Here is a 23,511-nt window from a genome sequence, read left to right on the forward strand (position 1 = left end):
CAGTGGACCAATAACCTCCAATGCTGTCTCCATCTCCATTGTCACAGTACCTTGACTACAAACGCTGAAGTGGTTCAAAAAGGCAGCTCACCACTATTTATTGCCCATTGCAGTACAACCACAGAAGGACAATAAATTCTAGTCCTCCCAAATGACACCCGCACTCTAAGAGTAAATTAAGTTAGCGGTTTCTGTTTGTACAATACAAAGACTTAAGAATGCTCTTTCAATGACGCTTTACCAGGAGATCCTTGTAAGGTCTATTCATTTTGAGAGAGTAAACCACAGTGTCTCAGCAAGTAAATGCCACGCTGACAGAGTGCTTTTGTCCTGATATAAATGGGGATCTCCTTCCTATATTCTTCAGTTGTGATCATCTCCCTACCTTTTACTATGCTCGTGTGCTTATTCACTATGTTCGTCATGCGTCCGGCTCTCTAACTCTGGAACTGAAAAGATGTCTATTTCTCAAACAAATCTGTATGTCCCTTTAACCTGCAGGGTGCACTCTATCCTATATGCATGGTGGATATTTTTATTTAATCAACCAGTTCAAACTGCTGTTACACACCTTTCGAGTAGAGAGACTTAAACCCAGACCTCCTGGTTCAGAGGTAGGGAGACTATCACTGTGCCACAAGAGCTATCCTGCTGTATGTGCTGAGCAGTAGAAAATTAGATATCCAAATTCGCAGAAATAGGCAGTATTACAATCAGTGCAGATGAAACCATAAAATAACAGATTTTAGCAAATGGACTAAATTGTAGCAAATGGTTTTCAATGAAGTATCAAGGACAGATTATGACTTTTAAATATATATTCATTACCTGTCTGGAAGCAAATTGTGAAATTCTTCTCTCATTTTTAATGGCTGTGGGGTGGCAGGGGCACGCATATTTCTCCCATTTTCCTCTGATTTTAGGCTGTGCCTTTGTAAGAATCATAATAACACTGTGTGGTAAAGTTAAAAACCGGGAGTAGGATTTATTTTACACACTCTCCGGTGCACAGTCAGGGGTGGGAGAGAGAGGTGGGGGTGGTACAGGGGAGCTGTAAGCTTCAGAGCACAGGTACATCTATAAACATACACGAAGAGGCGAAGACAAAGAGACTCTTCAATTAGTAACATCTTAAGTACAAAGAAGAAACAACCAAGGGATCCTGGTTTAAAAATGCCCTTGTTTTGAAGATGGAATCCAAAAGTCCATGGTTGGAATTAGCCTGGAATTCCCTTTGTTGGGGGTGGATCAATTGGTTAACCAATCAGTTGAAGGCAGCTTCTCCTCTTTCAAAAATTTTCTGGGGAAGTTTGCTGAAATGTGATTTCTACTACACTGTTTTGATTAAATAAAAAGTTGACCTGGAGAGAGTGCTGGTATGAATTGAGTTAGTTTATTGTCACATATACTCAATGGGTACAGTGAAAATTTTATATATCGCCACTTACAGCGCAGAGGTACCTAGGTGCAGCTTCTTAGGTTACAATATCTTAGGAAATAGAGAAATGAGATGTCCAGCATTGCAGAAATAAAAGTTCAGAACAGCAGACCACACTGGCACCTAGCTTCCAGTCCACACTGAGCCCTGGCTCCACACTGTGCCGGGCTTTACCTTGAGGATCATGTGGCTGGGAGATCGCTTCAGACTGCCACACCAGGCTGAGGGCGCCAGGCCAGTAAGTCATCATGCCATGCTGGGAGGTCGCTGCGGAAGGGGGCGGGCTACACCCGTCCAGGAGTTCGCCATCCCCATGGAGAAGGCCACTGCACCAGGCTGGGAGGTCGCCATGTCTCACCGGGAGGTCACTACGGGAGGCCACTGTGCCAGGCCAGGAGTCATTGCTTGAGGATCGGACATCGTCAGTGGCTGGAGGCCGGGAATCGTCGGAGAGAAGACCATAAAGTACTAAGAGGAAGAAAAGAGAAGAAAAATGGGTGGGGCAGACAAGCTCGGACTGGAGTGTCCTATTCTTCCGCCATCTTGGCCAGGAAACCGTATGGATGGTGGGCATCCTTTTACAGGCCAGAGTCTTTACCTTGTAGGTAACGTAGGGGTGTTGATTCAGCAGATGTTATATTGAACAGTGCTGACCCCCTAAACTGTTATTTGAAAATCTTGTGGGAGTCGTGTGACCAAGCCTCCTTTGTGGGGAAGGTATTGTTGTGCTGAGGGAAACAGTTACTGTGGTGACAAAGATTTGCGTTGCAGGTAGCCACTTGTCTGTTGCACATTTCGGAGGTTAAGCAGAAAGCCCTTTACGTATCTTGTAAGGTGGGTGTAATCTGTGATGTAAGGGTTCTTTTTGGAGATAATTATTTTTGTAGCAGATTAAAGCAGAGCAGTGAGAATTCCAGGTGATACCTGGGTGTTGATTGTCTGGCTAACATTTACTTTGGAGAAGGTTCCAGATGATTGCTGCCAAGTCCTGTCACACAACAGTAGCAAACCTCTTCATGGGCTGATTCCTGTGTTTTTAAACCAGTCACTACAGATGTGACGTTGTTCTTTTTGTACTTAAAAAGATGACAAAATGCTAAAAAACAGCTGGGAGATCCAAAGGGGTTTTAAGTATAGGCATTCTTTCAGAGAGCCTGAGGATAGAGATGTCAAGATTTCTAATGAGCCCAGTGTGAAGGCTATTAGGCAAAAGGTTAATAAGTAGCTGAGTGTGCGACTTTAAAATTAAAAATGAAACAACGCCCTTTAGAGAGGGGAATATAGAAACTCTAACAGCAGGGAAAAAGGGATCAGGGAAGGTTAACAAAAAGGGGGAAAACAACAATGGATTGTTTGGGGAAATTAATTAATGCTGGCAAGGGAAAATTAAGTGGTTAACCATCAAGATAGTGATGACCTTGAATATCGTGAGAATCCTTGTGAATGGCGTGCACGGGAGGCAGAGTAATATATGTATCAGAGAGATAACGAACAGGATCTTGTTTCAGAGCCTGGGTCTTCTGACTTATTTCACCACAGAAGGTTTCGAAGGGATTTGAGGGGAAAAGCATTTGCACCCAGAGGGTGTTGTGGGTCTGGAAAGTGCTGTGTGGAAAGGTAGTTGAGGCAGGAAACCTCACAACCTTTAAAAAGTACTTGGATGACCACTTCAAATGTCATAGCATTCTAGGGTATGGGCCTAGTGTGGGAGAATGCGTCTAGAGTAGGTAAGTGTATTTTTGACGGCATAGACTGGATGGGCCGAAGGGCCCCTTCAGTACTGTATGACTCTATGACCACTCTGCCCTCTGACTGTAACCTGATGGTTCGTTAACTGGAAACGGATGGGGAAGGGGGTGTAGAAATAAGAGACCCTTTTGTCACTCCATTCTGAGCTCGCTCACAGTTTTGCAAATCTGGAAACCTAGTGAACTCTTACATGAGACTTTTAACTGGGAATCTGCCACGAGAGGGAGTGAATGGGTCAAATTCCAAATCGCATTACCGCTGAAGCGAGCTGTCCTGTGGATTGATGTTTTGCCTGCTGCATTTACTGCTTTCAATGTGGAAGTTACTGGCGCAGATAAATTCCATATTTACTCAGATGTTTTCTCTTCCACTTTTTTGTCCCTGACTCAATATAGAACCTGGAAGTCAATGTCCACCAGCTTCCCTCTGACAGAAAGGAAGAACCCATGTTTCTATACTGTGTTCTGTGACCTTTACCTGCAAGCAATTATGTACATTTGAAGTATAGTCACTGTTGCGACATAGGAAACTGGCAACCACTATGTGCACAGCAATATCCCACAAACAGCAACGTAACAGTGACTGGATCCACAGGTTTTGAGGTGGTGGTATTTGAAAGATAAATATCGAGTAGAGCTTCAGGATCTTTTATATCTCAGTGGGCGGGTCGAAAGTCTAATTTGAAAGGTGGCCCCTCTGACAAAGCAGCACTCCCTCAATACTGAAGTCTCTGGAGTGGAACTTAACAATGTTTTGATGTTCAGTGGTTGGCACTGCTGCCCCACAGTGCCAGGGATCTGGGTTTCCATTCCAGCCTCAGGCGACTGTCTGTGTGGAGTTTGTACGTTCTCCCTGTGTCTGCGTGGGTTTCCTCTGGGTGTTCTAGTTTCCTCCCATAGTTCAAAGATGTGCAGGTTTAGGTGGATTGGCCATGATAAATTACCCATTGTGTCCAGGGATGTGCAAGCTAGGTGGATTAGTCATGGTAAATGCAAGCTTAGAGGGGTAGGGTGTGAGGGCTTTTCAGAAGGTCAGTGCAGACCTTCTGCAATGTAGGGATTCTATGACTCAACCTAGTTTGCTGCTGTAGTGCTGTCAGTTAATCATTAGACCTGAAGGGTTAGATTTCCAGTTTTCTGAGTATGATGTACTGGAGACACAACGTATCACATGATCGAGCAAGGCGTCTCTCCTTAATGCATAACAATCTGATTAAGAGCTAGAGCGGCTCACAAGGGCTAACTACTGAGGAGAGGATGAAAACACACATTGTAGAACATTAGCAAAGTGATTTTCACCTACAACAACATGGTATGTTTTACTACATTAAGGATATTAAGTAAATGAATGGGTTTAGTAAGTTGGCTGTACAGCTGGTTTGCAATGCACAGTGATGCCAAAGGCATGGGTTCAATTCTTGCACCAGCTGAAGTTACCAGATTGGACTCTCCTCCTCAACCTTTCCCCTTGCCTGAGGCGTGGTGACCCTCAGGTTAGACTGTCACCAGTCGTCTCTCTTTCTAATGGGAGGGCAGCCCGATACTTTTATCGAATACACATTGCATATAGAATGACAAAATCATTCTAGGCTGAGTTGGACTGAGTTTTAATCAGTAAGGGATTCAAGGGTTATTGGGAAAAGGCATAAAAGTGAGGTTGAGGATTATCAGTTTAACCATGATTTCGTTGAATAGCAGCGCAGACTCGATGGGGTGGTTGGCCTAATTCTGCCGTCACATCTTATGGACCATAGACCACAAAAGAGGACTTTCAACTATTCAGCCTCTGCGAACTCTTTGAAAGGACTATCCAAAGAATGACATCCTTTTGCCCTCTCCTTATAGAACTGCAAACTTTTCCCCTGTAAATAATCACCGTATTTCATTTTGAAAGTAATTATCGAATCTGTTTTTGTTGCCCTTGTGTCTTTGAAATTGGACTGGGGATCAAAGTTGAATGACTCTGTATAGTATTACAAATAGGGCTCATTGAGGGACAGTCACTGATGAGTTTGGGACATAGAAAACGGGGCAGTCCATTCAGCCCCTTGAGTCTATTGTGATGATTTAAGTGGATCATGGCTGATGTCCTACCTTGGCACTGGTTTCCCACATAATTCCTATATCCCTTCATAACTTTAATACCCACAAATCTATTGATCTCTGTCTTCAATATGCTTGATGACTGAGCCTCCAAAACTCTCGAGTTAGAGAATGCCACAGATTCAACAACCTCAGGGAAAAAATAATCCTGATCTCAGTCCAAGATCACTTATTTTGGGATGATCCTTTAGAACAGAGAATTTCTTCAGCCAGGGGGTGGTGAATCTGTGAAACTCATTGCTGCAGAAAGCTGTTGAGGCCAAGCCATTGAGTGTCTTTAAGACAGAGATAGACAGGTTCTTAGTAAGGAAATCAAAAGTTATGGGGAGAAGGCAGGAGAAAGGGATTGAGAAACATATCGAATGATCGAATGGTGGAGCATACTCGATGGGCCGAATGGCTTAATTCTGCTCCTGTATCTTATGGTCTTCTGACTGTGTCCCAGGTTATAGACATCACCCATCCCTGCCATGAGGGGAAAACATCCCTCCTACATCTACACTGTTGAGCCCCTCAACCTCTCATGCATCTAATCTCAAAGAAATGCAGGCCCAATCTCTCCTCATTTGACAGTTCCAATGTTCCAATATCTGGTGATCCTTTGTTGCACTTTGTCTGTGAGTAAGGAAACCTAATCTGTGCACAACAGTAAAATATTGGCATTCCTCATTTACCATTATTTGGCTGCATTATTTCAATGCTGGCACAGTTTACATTTGGCACTGTGCGAAATTGGAAGGATGGTGCCCAACTACTGGGCACATTTCATTTTCATTTAACCGAGGCGAGGTTGTGAGGGATGAAGGAGTTAGTGGATTTGTGGACTTGGTGACCCTGGAGCAATCTTGTGATGATGTTACAGAGCTGCCCATCGCACAGTGGAAATAGACAGAGTGCGCAGTGTGAGAGATCTCGAGAGCGTGTGGACATGAAGATGCAAAGAAGATAGATTCGTCCTGACGTAATCTGTTAGTAAATCATAGCCTGGTATGTCCATGATGACCATGAGCAGGAGCATTTCGTATTAGTGCATAATAAATAGTGTTACTTTGAAGTTTAAGCCTGAAAACAATTCTTGACTTTGCCTTCTCCTCCTCCAGTCTGTGAAAATCCCAATCCTCATACTGTGGCATCAAACCAATTGAAAAGACTCCGTTGCCAGATTGTCTTCAGATCTGGCTTCTCTTCTTCACACCCACCTCCAACACCATGATGCCTGGGGTTTCACAAGGTTCTAACCTTGGCTTCTCCCTCTTGCTCGTCTATAGGGGGCACTTTGGCAGGATGATCCTAGACCAGGAATGAGCAACTGCTTCTATTAAACTCTGCAAGGCCTCCATGTCACCATGTTGTTCATTGGGACCTATCCAACAGTTGGTTATCCAATTTCCACAATTACATTTTGTGAAGACTGAAGTCATTTTTCTTCTATTTCTGCTACAAGCTTGGATTATATCCCTCTTCCTGACCATGCCTCACATCCAGGCAGAATTGTTAGTAAGCTAGTATCCTATTTAAACCTGTCCCTCCTATTGTCGCCACCTCTGTAACAATGCCCATCCTCATTCCTGTCTGGTACTAAAACACTCTTCAAAGCATCTGTCCCAATGTTTTCTTGACCCCACTTCCCATCCTCAGTGTAAGCATCTTAAAAATTCACTCGTGGGATGTGGGCATCAGCATTCATTGCCCCTCCCTAGTTGCCCTTGAGAAGATGACAGTGAGCTGCCTTCTTGAACCGCTGCTGTCCATGTGCTGTAGGTAGACCCACAATGCCTTTAGTAAGTGAAAAACCCTACTGACCGTATCCTACCAGTTCCAAGACTAACTTACCTAATAAACTTGCCACCACCAACCCCTCTGCATTCCCAATCCCGCAACATCTCCCATTCAAAATTCCCATCCATGTTTTTTAATCCCTTCATGATCTGACCCCACTCTATCTGTGAACCCATCCATTCCAAATCTCCTGCCTCTTGTGCATGACCCTCCCCATTCCTTTTCTCACACCCTTGGTGGCCATAGTTCAGCCGCTAATCACTGTGATCTAAGCCGAAAGCCCATCTGGAATGGGACCTCAGGCCTCATTTTCATCACACCTCAGTGAATTTGCTTTGGCTCTCGGGGTACACCTTGGAAGAGAAGGGTAAACAATCACTACTGTGAGGAGGTGGCAGGTAGGCAGCAAGCCTGTCCATATTCAGATAGTACCTCCTTGGTTGTGGATTGCAGCAGTCTCTTTAAGGACTTCTATCTGTGTTATGTCCATGGACGTAGTTTTCCTCAATGCTGCAGCCCTGGTGCTAGCTGCATTCAAGGCAAACCAGTCTTGCTCATCAGGGCCCACAAACTAACTAACTGTTCAGAGATATTATTACACACCTCTGGAGCAGGTGGGATTTGAAACCCAGGCCCCCCTGGCTCAGAGGTAGGCACACTACCACTTCACCACAAGAACTCCTAGTTCTTCACTGTAGATATTTTCTAATCATCTTGTTCGGAAATGTTATTACGCATCTCTGGGGCAAGTGGGACTTGAAGCTGGGACTTCTGGATCACAGGTAGGCACCCCAAGAGCCTTTAGATTTTCAATTTAGAGAACTGGGCCTAAACATCTTCCATTGTTATATCAATTACCTGCCCTCTACCAGAAGGTCAGAGATGATACTATTTGCTAAGATCATTGTGACTTCTCAGGTATTGAAACATTCCATGTCTATATGTAGCAACATCTGTCCACCATTCTGGCTTTGGCTGATCGACAGTAAATAATATTTGTACCACACAAGTGCTAGGTCATGACCAGTTCCAACAAGAGAGATTGTAACCATCTCTCCATGATATTCAGTGGAGTCCTGAGGTTACCATTGACCAGATACTGAACTGGACCAGCCATTTAAAACAAAAACTACGGCTACAAGAGCAAGTGAAGAACTAGGAATTCTGAAGTGACCACCTGATTCCCCAAAGTCTGACCACTATCTACAAGGCCCAAGTCAGAATTACAATTGAATACGCTCCACTTTCCTGGATGATGCAGTTCCTGACAACAAACAGGAACTCAACACCATCCAGGATAAAGCAGCCTGCTTGATTGTCACCCTGTTCACCGCCTTAAACTCTCAACCCCTCCACTGCTGACTGATACTGAGCAGGAGCAGTGTGTGCCATCTACAAGATGCACTGCACCAAATCATGGTAGTTCCTCTGACAGAATCTTTCAAACTGTCTGAAAGGACAAGGTAGCAGAAATGTAGGAACACCACTGCACTAAGCATCAGTGACTGACTTTGAAATATATCACTGTTCCTTCATTGTTACGGGATCACAGTCCTGGAATTCCCTTCATAACTGTGGCTGTAATCATCACCCTCCCACCTCCTTGTAGACTGCAAGAGTTCAAGAAGGCAGCTGTCCACCACCCTCTGAAGGCAGAGATGGAGACAAATAATGGTTTTGCCAGCGACTGCCACATCCTATTGAAAGAATTGAGAAAGGCATTTCTGGCTTGGAGCTGATGCACCCTGCTCTATGTCTGAAATGGGCATTGAATCTCTAGAATGCTATCTCTTCAAGGTTTAATTGATATTTTTGGGCTGTGGTGTAGGATCTCAGTATCGGACCAGATTTTATCGTGCCAGTTCATGGAAGATGAGCAATTGACTCTGTAATAAACATACAATAAATAAATGTATTTGTAGTGGAGGTTATGTTAATCAGCTCATTAGAGTGGAAAGTAAATGGTCACAATGTAAGATGTTCAGCTGTTATTTTGGCATTTGCTTTTATATATGCGGTAGACTCAAGTGACCTGGATTAAATATGTTCCATTGTCCGTCATTAATGTCCTTTACTTGTGTTTAGAATAGCGCAGCAGATGTTTGAAAGGCAAAATCTTTCTCTGGAAGAACAAAGTGGGTAAAAGTGAAAAGGGTGAAGTGATGAATATTAGAGAGATTTCCTCAGATGCGGCAACTTTGCAGCCCAACCAATTTATAGCTCTTTCCTTGTCCCACAAAGGCACTGAACTTTTGGTGTATTTGATAGTCAGAAATACTTGTGGTACACTGACAGGCCATTTAGCTCAACACTGCACATGAGTCTCTTCCTTCCATTGTTCATCAAAAATCATTGTTATGTCACTCATTTTATCCCTTGTGCTGATTTTGCCTCTGTTCTGCTGGGTGGATCTATGAGGGTGTACAAACTCTCTTCCATTTTGTCCTGCTCACCATTTTTCATGTGAGAGGCTCTCCCACTGAATTTTACAACTTCTTCACCACATGTAGCCAAGTCCCAGTGCTTTCTTCACCATACAACTGGATGGCATATTCTCCTCTCTCAAACCCAGGTCAATTTCTGCACTCCCTCCTTATTTTCCATCAAATGCAAATTGAGCAAACGCTAGAATAGAAAACAGGACTTGCCTGGTCTCTTTGGCTTATGGACTGAATAAACTCAAGGAAAGATCTGGTGTATCATATATACAGAGTCTGATGTCCTGAAGTTCTTTGTAGCCACTGCAGAGCATCCGTAGAGAGGAAAACAGAGTTAATGTTTTGGGTCCAGTGACCCTTCTTTTGAGATGGTGCAGAGAGAGAAAGAAACAAAAGTAAAGGCAAACAAAAGGATTGCTGATGATGAGCCGAGAGGAAGATAAATGCTGTGTGTGTGCTAATGAGAAATGTCAATTGTTGAGAATGGAACAAAAACATAAATTGTTGGAAAAATTCAACAGGTCTGGCAGCATCTGTGGGGAGAAAGCAAAGTTAACATTTCAGGTCCAGTGATCTTTAGAACAAGCCTTTCAGAGACCCTTTTGAAGAAGGGTTACCGAACCCAAAACATTAACTCTGTTTTCTTCACACAGATGCTGCCAGACCTGCTGAGTTTTGCCAATGGGTTCATTTTGTTAAATTTTGGATTTGCAGCATTTGCAGTTCTTTGTTTTATTATAGTTGAAAAATGGGTTGGCTGAGCTGGGAGCAGCCCGCGCAAAACAGTACCTCAGGAAGGAGGGGTGAGGAACAAAGATAGAGGAGGACGTTCAACCTCTGAAATTGTTAAACTCAGCATCAAGCATTCTCTCTTCTTAGAAAATGACCTCCAGACTCTGGGGTGAGACTTGAATTAAGATCTCATATCACTGCTAGGTCACAATGAAAACTCATTGAGGTAGAAATGATTTTTTTAGAGCATGCTTTTTGTAACCTGTGCAAAAAGTAAGAACAGTCAAAAGTAGATGCAAGTACAGTTACAATATTTAAAAGGCAGGTACACAAATAGGAAAGGTTTAGAGGGATATGGGCTAAATGCAGCCAAGAGGGATTAGTTTAGTTTGGGAAACTTGTTTGGCATGCACAAGTTGGAGCAAAGGGTCTGTTTTTGTGCTGCATGACTCTATAAGCCATTCTGATTGACACTTGGGCCGTAAATAGTGTTAGTAGAATCTATTGACCTATTCTTTCCTTAATAATATGATTGGTTAAAAGAATTTCTGAAACTTTCTCAATGTAGTCCCTTTTTGAGCTACACAGTAATGCTAAATACAAAACAGCAGGGATGGTCCAAGGACTGTGGATAAACTCAGCAGGAGATGTTGGGACCTCTCTGTAAGATAAAAGGTGATAATCATAGAATCTTTACAGTGCAGAGAGAAGATATTCAGTCCATAATGTCTGCACCGACACTCTGAAGAGCATCCCACCCAGACCCAGGCCCTATTCCCACACGTACCATGACTGATCCACTTAGGCTGCACGTCCCTGAACACTTCAGGGCAATTTCCCATGGCCAATCTACCCAACGTGCACATCTTTGGACTTTGTGCGGAAACTGGAGCACTCGGCAGAAACCCACACAGACACGGAGAGAGTGTACAAACTCCACACAATCAGTCGCCCGAGGCTGGAATCAAACCTGGGTCCCGGTGCTGTGTGGCAGCATTGCTTAACCACTGAGCCCACGGTGCAGCCTGGAATTAGGAAAAGGTTTGTTTGAGCGGGTGTCAGAAACAAAAAAAGTTTCCACTTGTGGGCAAATACAAAATTAGGGGTCGTTGCTGAGCCAGTAAAGAAGTCTGGAGAAATTCTTGATGCAGAGCTTGGTTGGAATATGGAACTCCACAACCACAAGGCGTTGGTAAGGTGAATAACATTGATACGTTTAATTGGAAGCTAGATAAAGGAGGAGGATTTATCAGTGGGATGGGATGGGATGGGATGAAGTAGGGGTTTGGATGGAGGGGGGCGGTGGGGGTTAAGAACAAGGAAGACTGCAGAAGTTGATGAAACATCATGTTTGTTTGTCCGACGCGGCTTAAAATGGTCCTCTTTGTGTTTTATCTCTCTCTCTCTGTGTGTGTGTGTGTGTGTGTGTGTGTGTGTGTTTGGTCTCCCTGCAGGTTGCTTCCAGTCCCCGGGAGAAAACCGACGCGTGGACAAGCCGCCGGCCTTAAACCAGACGCCTGAGGTGGTCGAGACAAGGACCTGGGAGAGCAGGTACCCGAGAGTGGTGGTGACAGCTGCGGACTCCAGCCCGGCGGACACACCGCCCAGCTCCCAGCGGCGACGGGAGGTGAGCGGAGCTGACTCTGAGCCAGAATGCTGGCAGGGCAAGTCCGGCTGCGTGAAGTTCATGGTGTCAGACGCCGAAGGTGCCCTCACGGTGTCTGACATGGACGACAGCGCTTCGGTAGACTCGAGGGGGGACTTGTCTGAGGAGCCGGCCGGCCGGGGCGGGTCGGCGAAGCTGGTGGTGAGCAGCGCCCAGGTGATGACAGCGCCGGTGTTCGCGGTGGTCCGGGGCCGGCACACCGCCCTGCTGCAGTGGGAACGGGAGGAGGACGGAGCGCCGACTCCGCCGGCGGACACCCAGCCCGCGAGAGATGCCGTGGCCCGGAGAGAACTTGCCGCCGGGGACAAGGAGACGCTGCAGAGCCCTTCCTCCGACCTCAAAGACCCTGCGCCGGTGGAGGCGAGCCCCCGGGAGACCCCTCGGCACGTCTTGGACGAGGGAGCCACCGGGGCACGGGCAGGAACGGAAAAAGACCAGGCGCCGGCCAAAGGCGAGGATTTCCTGACGACCGAGTGGCCCGTGCCGCATGCACCGCTCCCCAGTGAAGATGAGGAGGACGGCGCGGCTTCTGCTATGACCAGCGAGAGAAAGACCTCGTTGAACGCTGCTCAGTCCGAGATCAGGAGCGACGAGGACGACGATGTCTTTGTGAGCGCCAGAGAGAGCGAAGCGAGTGTGATGAGCAGAACTTCCCTGGGAACCAAATCAGCAAAGTAATTCTATTGATTATTTACTAAATTATTGGATTGCAATGTGTGGTCACGACAGTCAGACAGACAAGTGAATTAAAGAAACTTAACCCGACTACGGTAGAAACAAAATATTTTAAAACTGGTCTCAGTGTTGCTGATTTTAGGTGTGTTAGTTGGAGCATCCAATTCACCATCAATGTTGAGTACTCCAACCACCCACCAGCACCCCCTCAACGTTTTTGAACATTTGCTGCGAATCAGTAATATATCCATGCTGCATTCAGAGTCGTCATGGTATGGAAGGAAGCTATTTGGCCCATCAAGCTAGTGCCCGCCCTCTGTAGATTGTTCCCTCTTCCCCCTCCTCCCTCCATTCCCTACTTTATTTCCCTGGGATGCCCATCCAGTTTTGTTTCAAAACAAATCTTCATTTCCACCACCCTTGTAGGCAGAGATTTAATGCTTCACTGAAGCCCTTGTACACACTACAAATTCCTGGCGGGACCAATATTGTTTCAAAGATTTGCTGCATTTTCAATTCAACAAGGAAAGAGGCACATTCTTAAAATCCAACGATGGTCCAAAAAAAACACTCAGGTCAGTCACTGGGCCAGAATTTGCCACAGCAGGACACCTGCAGTCCCAGGGTGGCACAGTGGCTCAGTGGTTAGCACTGCTGCCTCACAACGCCAGGGACCTGGGACCCTTGGTCAACTGTTTGTGTGGAGTTTGCACATTCTCCCCATGTCTGTGCGGGTTTCCTCCGGGTGCTCCGATTTCCTCCCACAGTTCAAAGATGTGCAGGTTAGGTGGATTGGCCACTATAAATTGCTCCATAGGTTGCAGGAATGTGCTGGCTAGCTGTGTTAGCGGGGATGGGTCTGGGTGGGATGCTCTTCGAAGGGTCGGTGTGGACATGATGGGCTGAATGGCCTCTTTCCACACTGTAGGGATTCTATGATTTGTCCATGTACCCTTCAACTAAAAAATACTTCTCCCTTATTGGTTTTTGAAAGTGAGAATTGGTACCAGCACAGTGAGGCTAACTAATAGGCTTCCCCTCCAAAAGAAAATGTCAGATTGAAGGGTTGGGAAAGAACCACAAGAAGAACTGAGGAAGAAGGGGAAATAAATGGGAGTGAATTCAATGTCAAATCAGGAAGAGGAAGGAAATAATCAGGGAGGAATGATTGGATAGGGAGAGAAAAAGACGCAGAAAGGGCAAATTAGAAACATCATTTCAATTTTAAATATTCTCAATCTCACTAAAACATTCAAAATATAAAGGAATGAGATGGTACACTTGTTAAAATGGGGTTATAGAAAGTTTAGTTTGTATGTACCTCAAAAATACAGCATCTTTGTGACATGTATTGTCTGATATTGCAGTGTAGATTGTAAGATTTTTTTCCACAAATTTTATCATGAAATGATGTTACATGGACAGCAACATTTGGATATTGGCATTTTACTGTGCATCTGCTCATGGCTTGAATTGGCTGTATCCTTTATTCATAACAAGCAGTGAGGCCCATATTTTGACAGCAAATTCTGGTCCATTTTCTGTTGTTGGGCTTCTATAGCCGAAGTTTGAAACTGGGACATCGTAGAATTGCTGAGCATTAGTAGTGACTAATTATAATTAACTATTCCAAATAAATGGATTGGATGATATTGAGCAACCAAGCAAAAGCTGGTTGGTCATTCAATGTGTACAGAACGTCAAGGAAGAGGCTAAAAAATCAAATCCATTTAAAATAGGGAGCGATTGTGTTCCATGGGAGTCTACTATTGATCATTTAATGTTCCAAAGCCCCCTAACTCACGATCCTTTGACCACATTTTTGGTCACCCCATTCATACATTCCTCTAGTTACTGTTCATTGGGCACCTCCTTTTCATTGATAAATATTCACCAATCTTCTATCTGAGCAGCATAATACATATGTAGGCAGCTGGAGATGTATTATGTGAGGGTTTAAGGTATGTACCAGTTAAAACCTTTATTTATCTAGCGATTGCTAGCTTTTATTTGTGTAGGTAGATTGACTACTGGATCATTGGCTGATGTTTCTGAAGGGTGCTGATTGGGTCTGATCTTCAATTTTGTTAAACGGCAGCCAATGAAAGCCACATATTCCAAAAAAAAACACTCTACCTATTCTGAAAATCTCCAATTCATTGGAAAGTAAACATCAAACAATGTCAGTGTGTTCAGAACTTTGAATAGTCATGTTGCCCTATCTGTGTGGAAAGAAAGGTCCTTTTCAGGGTGAAGAGTAAATAAAAGCTTCAGGACTATGACAGAAGAGCAGGGGATTCGGACTAATTGGTTACTACTTTGAAAGATGAGCTGAACAGCTTGCTGTTTAATATTATTATGTATGGCAAACCTGGACGAGTCACTATCAGTCAACTCCAGTTAGCTGGAGGGCACTATAAATAAATAAGCATATGAATTAGTAGCAGGAATAGGCTACACGACAATTCAGCATGCTCCACAATTCAGTTGAATCATTGCTGAAATGGTTAGTCCACAGTCCCACCTACTCATAACCTTTCATCCCATTGTTTATCAGGAATCTGTCTATTTCTGTCTTGGAGAGAATTAAAGGCTCGGCTTCCCCAGTCTTTTAAGGAATTGAGTTCCAAAGACTCGTGATCCCCTGTGAGAAAATGCTTCTCCAAGTCTCTGTCTTAAATGGATGTCCCCTTGTTCTTAAACAGGGTCTCCTAGTTCCAGAATCTTACACAGGAGAAAACATTCTTTCCACATCCAACCTGACAAGACCCCACAAGATTTAATATGTTTCAATAAAATCAACCCTTGCTCTTCTAAACTGTAGCAGATACAAGCCTAGCCTGTCCAACCCTTCTTTAGAAAACTACACACCCCTTCCAGGTGTTATTCTAGTAAACCTTTTTTAAACTATTTCTAATGCATATACAACAGTCCTTAAACAAGACCAATACTGTACACAGTACTCGAGATAGGATTTCACCAGTGCCTTGTATAATTGAAGTATAACCTCCCAGTTTTGTGCTAATTCCCTTCCTATTGGCTTTCGTAATTATTTGCTATACCTGTGTGCTAATCTTTTGTGATTTGTGCAGCAGGACATTCAGATCCCTCCGTATCTCGGAGCTCTGCAATCTCGTACCATTTATATGTTAGAGATAGTAGGAACTGCGGATGCTGGAGAATCCGAGACAACAAGGTGCAGGGTTCGATGAACACAGCAGGCCAAGCAGCATCATAGGTGCAGAAAGGCTGACGTTTCGGGCCTAGACCCTTCATCAGAAATGGGGGAGGGGAAGGGGGTTCTGAAATAAATAGGGAGAGAGTGGGAGGCGGAAAGAAGATGGATAGAGGAGAGGATAGGTGGAGAGGAAACGAACAGGTCGAAGAGGCGGAGATGGAGCCAGTAAAGGTGAGTGTAGGTGGGGAGTTAGGGAGGGGATAGGTCAGTCCAGGGAGGACGGACAGGTCAAGGGGGCGGGATGAGGTTAGTAGGTAGGAGATGGGGGTGCGGCTTGAGGTGGAGGAGGGGATAGGTGGGAGGAAGAACAGGTTAGGGAGGCGGGGACGAGCTGGACTGGTTTTGGGATGCGGTAGGGGGAGGGGAGATTTTGAAGCTTGTGCCATTTATATGTTATGCTTTTTTATTTGCTTCCGGCCAAAATGGGCAATTTTTCACTTTTCCCTATAGTATTCCATTTGCCAGAATTTTTTTCCCACTCTCTTGACCTATCTGTATCCCTTTGTCTTCTTCACAACTTAATTTGCTATCTGTCTTTGTGTTATCAACTTTTAATTTTGTATCCGTATCATGTATATAAATGGCAAAAATTTAAGGCCCCAGCGCAAGTCCCTGTGGTACACCATTCCTTATATCTTGTCAACAGGAAATGGAACCATTTATGTCTATTGTCTGTTTCCCTGCAGCAAGCCAGTCTTCTAGCCATGCCAATATGATACACCTACAACGTGAGCTCTGATGTTTCGTAATAACTTTTCAAGTGACACCTTAAGAATGCATTCCAGAATGTGAAGTACAGTATATTGATCACTTCCTCTGTATGCAAAGCATGTGTTACTGTTCAAGGAACTTTAGTAGGACATCCATTTGAGACAGAGACGTGAAGAAGCATTTTCTCACAGGGGATCACAAGTCTTTGAAACTTAATTCCTTAAAAGGCTGGGGATGCAGAGTCTTTAATTCTCTCCAAGACAGAGATAGATAGATTCTTGATTAAAAAAAAATGGGATGAAAGGCTATGAGTAGGTGGCTAAACATAATTTTCCTTTCATAAAAACAGTGATTCTGCCTGGTTATTATGAACCTACTCTAAGTACCTTGCTGTAATGCTCTCAAAAGTAGCTTCTAATATCTTTTCTATGACAGATATTAAGCTAGCTAGCCTGTAGTTTCCTCTGTCTCTACCCTTTTGAATAAAGGAGCTACATTTCCTGTTTTCCAATTTAATCTCACTTAATCAAGGAAATTTTGGAAAATTAAAACCAATGCACCAATTATTTCATTAGCCACTTTTTTTAAGACTTTAGAATGAAGTCCATTGGGATCTCGGGACTTGTCAGCCCATAGTTCCAGCTACTTGCTCAGTATAACTTCACTGGTGATTATAATTTTCTTGAGTTCCTCCTTTCCCACATAACTGGTCAAATAACGAGGGTCTGGCGACACAGGTAGGCCAAGTAAAGGTGACAAGTTTCCTAAAAGTATTAGTGCACCAGTTGGGTTTTTAATAATAATATAACGGATGTTGTTTATCTAGTGCCAACTCCATATATGACCAGGTTTAACACACTGTCACGGTTGGGTGTAAACTCATGGTCTCCGGGTTAGTGGCAGTTGAGTGTGATAACCACTAAGCTATTGTAATTGTCAAGCTGCAACCTGCAAGGTAACATTCCTAGTACAGCAGGCGTGAAAAGGGTCATAGAAAGAGAGCCTGAGAATAGTGAAAGTATGTAGCCTTCCAGTTTCCCAGGAACATCCCACAACTGGACGATGGGCCAAAGGCTCTGTGTTGTAAATTGAGTAATTTTGCACAGCACGGACAATAGTACAAGACAAAAATAAATAGAAGTAAGAAAAGTGAAGTCAAATTAACCCAATGGGGAATTAAAAATAAGTGTCAATAGAGGTGAAGGAAGTACAGAGAAGCATAACAGAAGCAGAGTAATCAAAAAGTAAAGCGTCTACAATTTTAATAGGCTCCTGAATTGTGTCACTGTTTCCCCCTGTGAGAGATGTCCAGAGGGACCCAACTATGAATTAAGTGTAAACATTTCTAAGTTTTCTTGTGCATTGGACAAAAACAAATTCAGACAATATTAAAATGCTTAAAAACTTAGCACGAGTGGGAGTGAGCTTGATTGTAGCTTTCCTTTCCCCACTGCACCCTGCAGCAAAATCTGTTTATATTTGTGTCAAGATTCCTGTTGACATTACAAGGGGCTGGGTTGGAGGGAAGCCTACACCCTTCCCGCCCTAGCAAGGTTCACTGGGATGGTTTTTACCGTGAGATTTTGCCTTATCATGCAAGATAGGTTGAGGAGATTGGGATCTGCTTGAAACATATAAGATTCTGAGGGGCAAGAATAGAAATTGCTGGAAGAGCTCAGCAGGTCTGGTAGCATCTGAGGAGAGAAGTTAGAGATAACGTTTTGGGTTGAGTGACCCTTCCCAGTTCTGAGGAAAGGTCACTCATCCTGAAATGTTAACTCTAGTTTCTCTCCACAGATGCTGCGAGATCTGCTGAGCTTTTCCAGCAATTTCTGTTTTTGTCTCTGATTTGCATATCCGCAGTTCTTTCGGTTTTTGTTAAGATTCCAAGGTGCTTTGCTAGGATAGATACCTAGAGGATGTTTGCCCTTGCTGGGGAAATCTCAAACTTGGGGGACAACATTTCAAACTAAGGAGGCCTTCAATTGAAGGCAGAGATGAAGAAGAATTTCTTTTGTTAGAGGGTCAATTGGAATTTTTTTTTCCCTAGAGGGTTTGAGTTATAAGGAGAGTCTGGATAGGCTGCAACTTTTCTCACTGGAAAATAGGAGATCGACCTTCTCGTGGTTTATAAAGTAATGAGGGGTATAGATAAGGTGAATGGCAGGTGTCTTTTCCCTAGGGTAGGGGGTTTCAAGACCAGGGGGCATATTTTTAAATTGAGAGGGGAAAGATTTAAAAAAAGACATCAGAGGCAATTTTTTTTACACAGAGTGGTCCGTGTGTGGAATGAACTTCCAGAGGATGTGGTGTGGGTACAGTTTACAATGTTTAAAATACATTTGAATAACTACACAAATAGGAAAGGTTTGGTGGGATATGGGCAAAAGGCAGGCAGGTGGGAATAGTTTAGTATGGGATTATGGTCAGCATGGACTGGTTGGACCAAAGGGTCTGTTTCCATGTTGTATGACTGTTTAGAGCAGGGGATGCTTGGTCAATGAAAGTACTCAAGGCTGAGTTAGATAGATTTTTGATCTAAAACTAAGAGGACCAACTGGGAAAGTGGAGTTTGGATCACAATCAGTCTCTTAGCAAGCGTGAGAGAGCATAGTCTGCTCCTGCTCCTATTTTTTAGTTTCTGAAATACGTTTAACAAAGCAGTCAGGTTTACAAACCTCATTGCTTAATCATAGAATGGAATTTAGAGCAGACAGTTAAATGTATTGAACTAAAACAAAAAAAAATCAGCTGCTGGTCTTTATTGAGATAGGTTCCTCTAAACTGATTGCCTTTCTCTATCCTGCCTGCTCTGAAGTTGTACCATTTTTTTCTCTTGTAAGAAGCAACTAGCCTGCAAAACTGCTGCCGTTTAAGATGCTTCCTGTTTTAATATATGGGGTGTGTCTAATCCCTTTGCTAGATTTAGTATAATTCATAGGCAATGAATGTGGAGAGTAATTGCTTTAATGTTTGAGCTACTTCTCACTATGTAATCAAATGGAAAGAAAATGCTTGGAAATGGACCACGTGACTTCATTGTTCTGAAGAAATTAAGACAGGAACCTTGTAATCAAAGCATTGAGTTAAGAACCAGGAGGCATTTCTAGATTGTGTGCTAATAATGTTGTCTTGGGGATAAATCTTCTGCTCGAACTCTTGCTGTCCTTCAAAATAGTATCTTGAAACTGTGTGCATTCAAAGGGTTGATTTAATTTCTTATCCAAAAGTTGGCCACACTGACAAGGCAATTCAGAAGAATGAGTGAACCTAAGTTGTGGACTCCAATCTCACCACAGCACGGTAAATGTAAGTTTTGCCAAGTAGAAAAATCCGAAATAAAAAGCCACTCGTCAGTAATGGTGACTGGAAACCAGCTGACATGCAACTAAAAACCCATGTGTTTCTCGAGAGAAGGAACTTCACTATATCTGGTATGACCCATATGTGATTCTGGATTCACAACAATGTGAATCACTCTTAGCTGCCCTCTGAAGGCCTGTCAAGCTATTTGGCTGCATTTAACTAGGTGACTCCTTACCACCTTTCCAAGGGCATTGCCATGATGCTTAGATCTGATGAAACAATTAAAAATGAATGGAACATATAGAGTCATACGGAAACAGACCTTTCAGTCCAACTCGACCACGCCAACCAAATTTTCCAAAGTAAGCTAGTCCCACTTGTCTGTATTTGGCCCGTATCCCTCTAAACCTTCCTTCGTCATGTACATCTCCAAATGTCTTTTAAATGTTGTAACTGTATCTGCATCTACCACTTCCTCTGGAAGTTCATTCGACACATGAACCACCCTCTGTGTGAAAAGGTTGCCCCTCCAGGTCCCTTTTAAATCTTTTTCCTCTGACTTTAAAACTATATCCCCTAATATTGACCTCCCCCACCCAAGGGAAAAGACCTTTGCTATTCACCTTATCTATGCCCCTCATGATTTTATAAACCTCTGTAAGGTCACCCCGCAACTTCCCATACTCCAATGAAAAATGTCTCGGCCTATCCTTATAACTCAGACCCTGCATTCCCAGCAGCAACCTTATAAATCTTTTCTGAACCCTCTCCAGTTGAATAATATCCTTTCTTCAGCAGGGTGACCAGACTGTACACAGTACTCTGAAAGTGGCCTCAACAATATTCTGTACAACCTCAACATGACATCCCAACTCCTATAATCCATCTTCTGAGCAATGAAGGCAAGTTTACAAAATGCCTCCTTAACCTCCCTTTCTATCCATCTTCAGTATTTCACCAGTGTGTCAACCAGGAGTATAATAATCAACCTGTTCAGACATGTTAAGACGCAGCTCTGGACCAGGTGGGACCTGAACCTGGACCAGAGGTAGTGACACTACCTCCACTACAACAGCTCCTTAACCTGGCTTGTATTCTTAAATCTGTGCGGTGGGACCTGAACCTGCAACCAATCTGAATCTAAGACAAAGGTTCCACTGAGACACACTAAGGGTGGCAGCAAAGAGAAAAGGGAAAGTGAATGACATCAAGCAAAGTATTAATTTTTTGGATTTTTAGTTCATTTTCAACCTTTAGTAGTCCAGAGAGGTCCAAGGACATTGGCTTTTTAATATTCACTACTGGGGTATCTCCATATTTTTAGCTTTTTCCCCCCTTCATCCTTTTATTTAACACATCAATGTTAGTGATCCCAGCCCATGGAAAATCAGCCAGATCCATTTATTAGCTACTTGTGATCTGCATCGTGTCTACTTGCGTTAGGAAAGATGTTGTTAAACTTGAGAGGGTGCAGAAAAGAATTGCAAGGGTGCTGCTGGTGTTGGAGGGTTTGAGCTATATGGAGAAGCAGAATAGGCTGGGGCTATTTTCCCCTGTGGCATCAGAGGCTGAGGGGTGACCTTATACAGATTTATAAAAATCTTGAGAGAGTGGATAGAGTAAATAAGCAAGGTCTTTTTTCCTAGGGTGGAAGAGTCCAAAACTAGAGGGCATTGGTTTAAGGTGAGAGGAGTTAGATTTAAAAGGGACCTAAAGGGCAACTTTTTCAAGCTGATGATGGTGTGTGTATGGAATGAGCTGCCAGAGAAAGTGGTAGAGGGGAGTACAAATGCAACATTTAAAAAGGCATCCGAGTAGTTACATGAATAGGAAGGGTTTAGAGGGATATGGGCCAAATTCTGGCAAAAGGAAATAGTTTAATTTAGGATATCTGGTCAGCACAGACAAGTTAGACCAAAGGGTCTGTTTCCATGCTGTACATTTCAATGACTGTATGGTGTACTGTTTCAAATAGTAATTGGGAACAACCAGCACTAGTTGCCTTTCTGAAAGAAGGTATTGAGGAATGTTCTGAGGTGGCTTATAGTCCATCCAAAAGGGGTAGCTGGTTGATTCCTTTCCTGTTTCTAAAATTGAAACAGTTATGAACTAGTACACTTTGTATCACAAAATTGTTGGTGGCTGGTGTGAAATAAATACCAGCTAGTTTGTGTTGTGAATGAGGAGCTAGCTAGTGGATGATGTGGATCAGATGCTGGTTAGTAAGTATTGTGAATGAGGAGCTAGTTAGTGGTTGATGCAGATCAGGCTCTGGCCAGCACTTAGTGTGGATCCAGAGTTAATCAGTGGATGATGTAATTGAATTGGTGGATAGCCTCCATTTTCTAGCACTAATTAGTTGGTGGTGGGTGTTATTCAAGTGCTGGTTAATAGGTGACTTCACTTGGGTACTAATTAGTGAATCCTGTGGCAATTCAGGTTGTAGTTAACCTGGATGACTAGGAAGTTTGGTGCAAGTTAATGGATAGTGTTGTAATTCAAGTGGTATGGAAGCTGTGTAAATTCAGATGTTGGTTTGCAGATGATATAGTGATTTGAAAAGAAGCTGATGGATAACATTGTTTGCAGGTGCTGGCATATACAGCATGAAAACTGAAGCACTTGTTAATGGATGATCTGTTAAGGCAGGCACTAACTATTGGATGATACAGTGATTCAAGAGCTAGTTCCTGAGAGTGTTATGGAGATTTTGAATAGTGGTTCTGAAGTCCAGGGAAGTTGTTTAAGTTAATCACCATAATACATTTTGTCAATTGAAAAGAGATTCTGCCTCTTTTAGACCATTTTCTGTTTAATTTTCTCTTGGTCAATGTTCTGTGTTCCTTTTGCTGAGAGCACAGAACGGAGATCTACTGTGAGACCGTTGCCTCTATTGGTGTTCCAGAGTTAATGGGAAGTGGGGTTAGGGGATGGGAAATTCTACCCCTCCCCACAAAAAAAAGCCAGGTCTCTTATTTTTCACCACTGTTTTATTCTTATTTGATGTTATTGGGTTTTGGAGGACTAAACAGTAACGCAACACAATATTGTCCATAACCAAAAAACTAACTTTTGTTATTTAGGCTAACACCTGTTGCCTAGTGACCAATCTCTAGTCTGATTGGGTTCTTCAAGAAAAACAATTGCATAAATCCTAAAAGAAAGATCTTTCAATGTTCAAAAGTCATGAAGCTTGGGCAAGGCAGGAGCTCCAATAACGAAAAAGTTGACTCTTAAAAGATCTGTCTTTGTCACGTATTTAGCATAAATAAACCATCTTGGTCCTTTTTAAATGTCCATAAATAGGAGAAAAGAAGGAACTTGCTTTTGTAAAGTATCTTCAGGATACCCTGAGACCACCCACCATCAAGTTACTGTTCTTGCAGGCAAATGTGGTAGCCATTGCATGCAGAGCAAGATCCCACAAAAATAGCCCTGACATAAAATACTGGTTAACCCAATTGCTGTTGGCTGAACAACAGATGTTGATGAGGATATTGGGAGAGATTCCTTCCACTTCTTCATGTAATTCCATGGAATCTTTCATACCTACTGGATCTCCTGTATTCCCATTCCAGAACAGTGAGTTGAGAATTCTGGTAGGTTCTTTTGCTTTGTCTCTCAGGCCAACTTGGTCTTTTAGGTGATATTCCACACCCTCTTACCTCCCACACTGT

The 23,511-nt window shown here is 43.3% G+C and overlaps 1 protein-coding gene across 1 annotated transcript in view; it reads left to right on the top strand.

The window, feature by feature from the left end:
* The window catches only part of LOC109923726 (PH and SEC7 domain-containing protein 3-like), a 595,836-nt gene that overhangs the window by 384,670 nt on the left and 187,655 nt on the right, over window positions 1-23,511 (top strand). Inside the window, exon 4 of the mRNA XM_048610871.1 lies at window positions 11,693-12,578. Within this exon, the coding sequence (XP_048466828.1) occupies window positions 11,693-12,578 (886 nt within the window). The remainder of the gene's footprint in view (window positions 1-11,692; window positions 12,579-23,511) is intronic.

The sequence above is a fragment of the Rhincodon typus genome, chromosome 1, assembly GCF_021869965.1.
Source record: "Rhincodon typus isolate 14 chromosome 1, sRhiTyp1.1, whole genome shotgun sequence".
NCBI lineage: Eukaryota > Metazoa > Chordata > Chondrichthyes > Orectolobiformes > Rhincodontidae > Rhincodon > Rhincodon typus.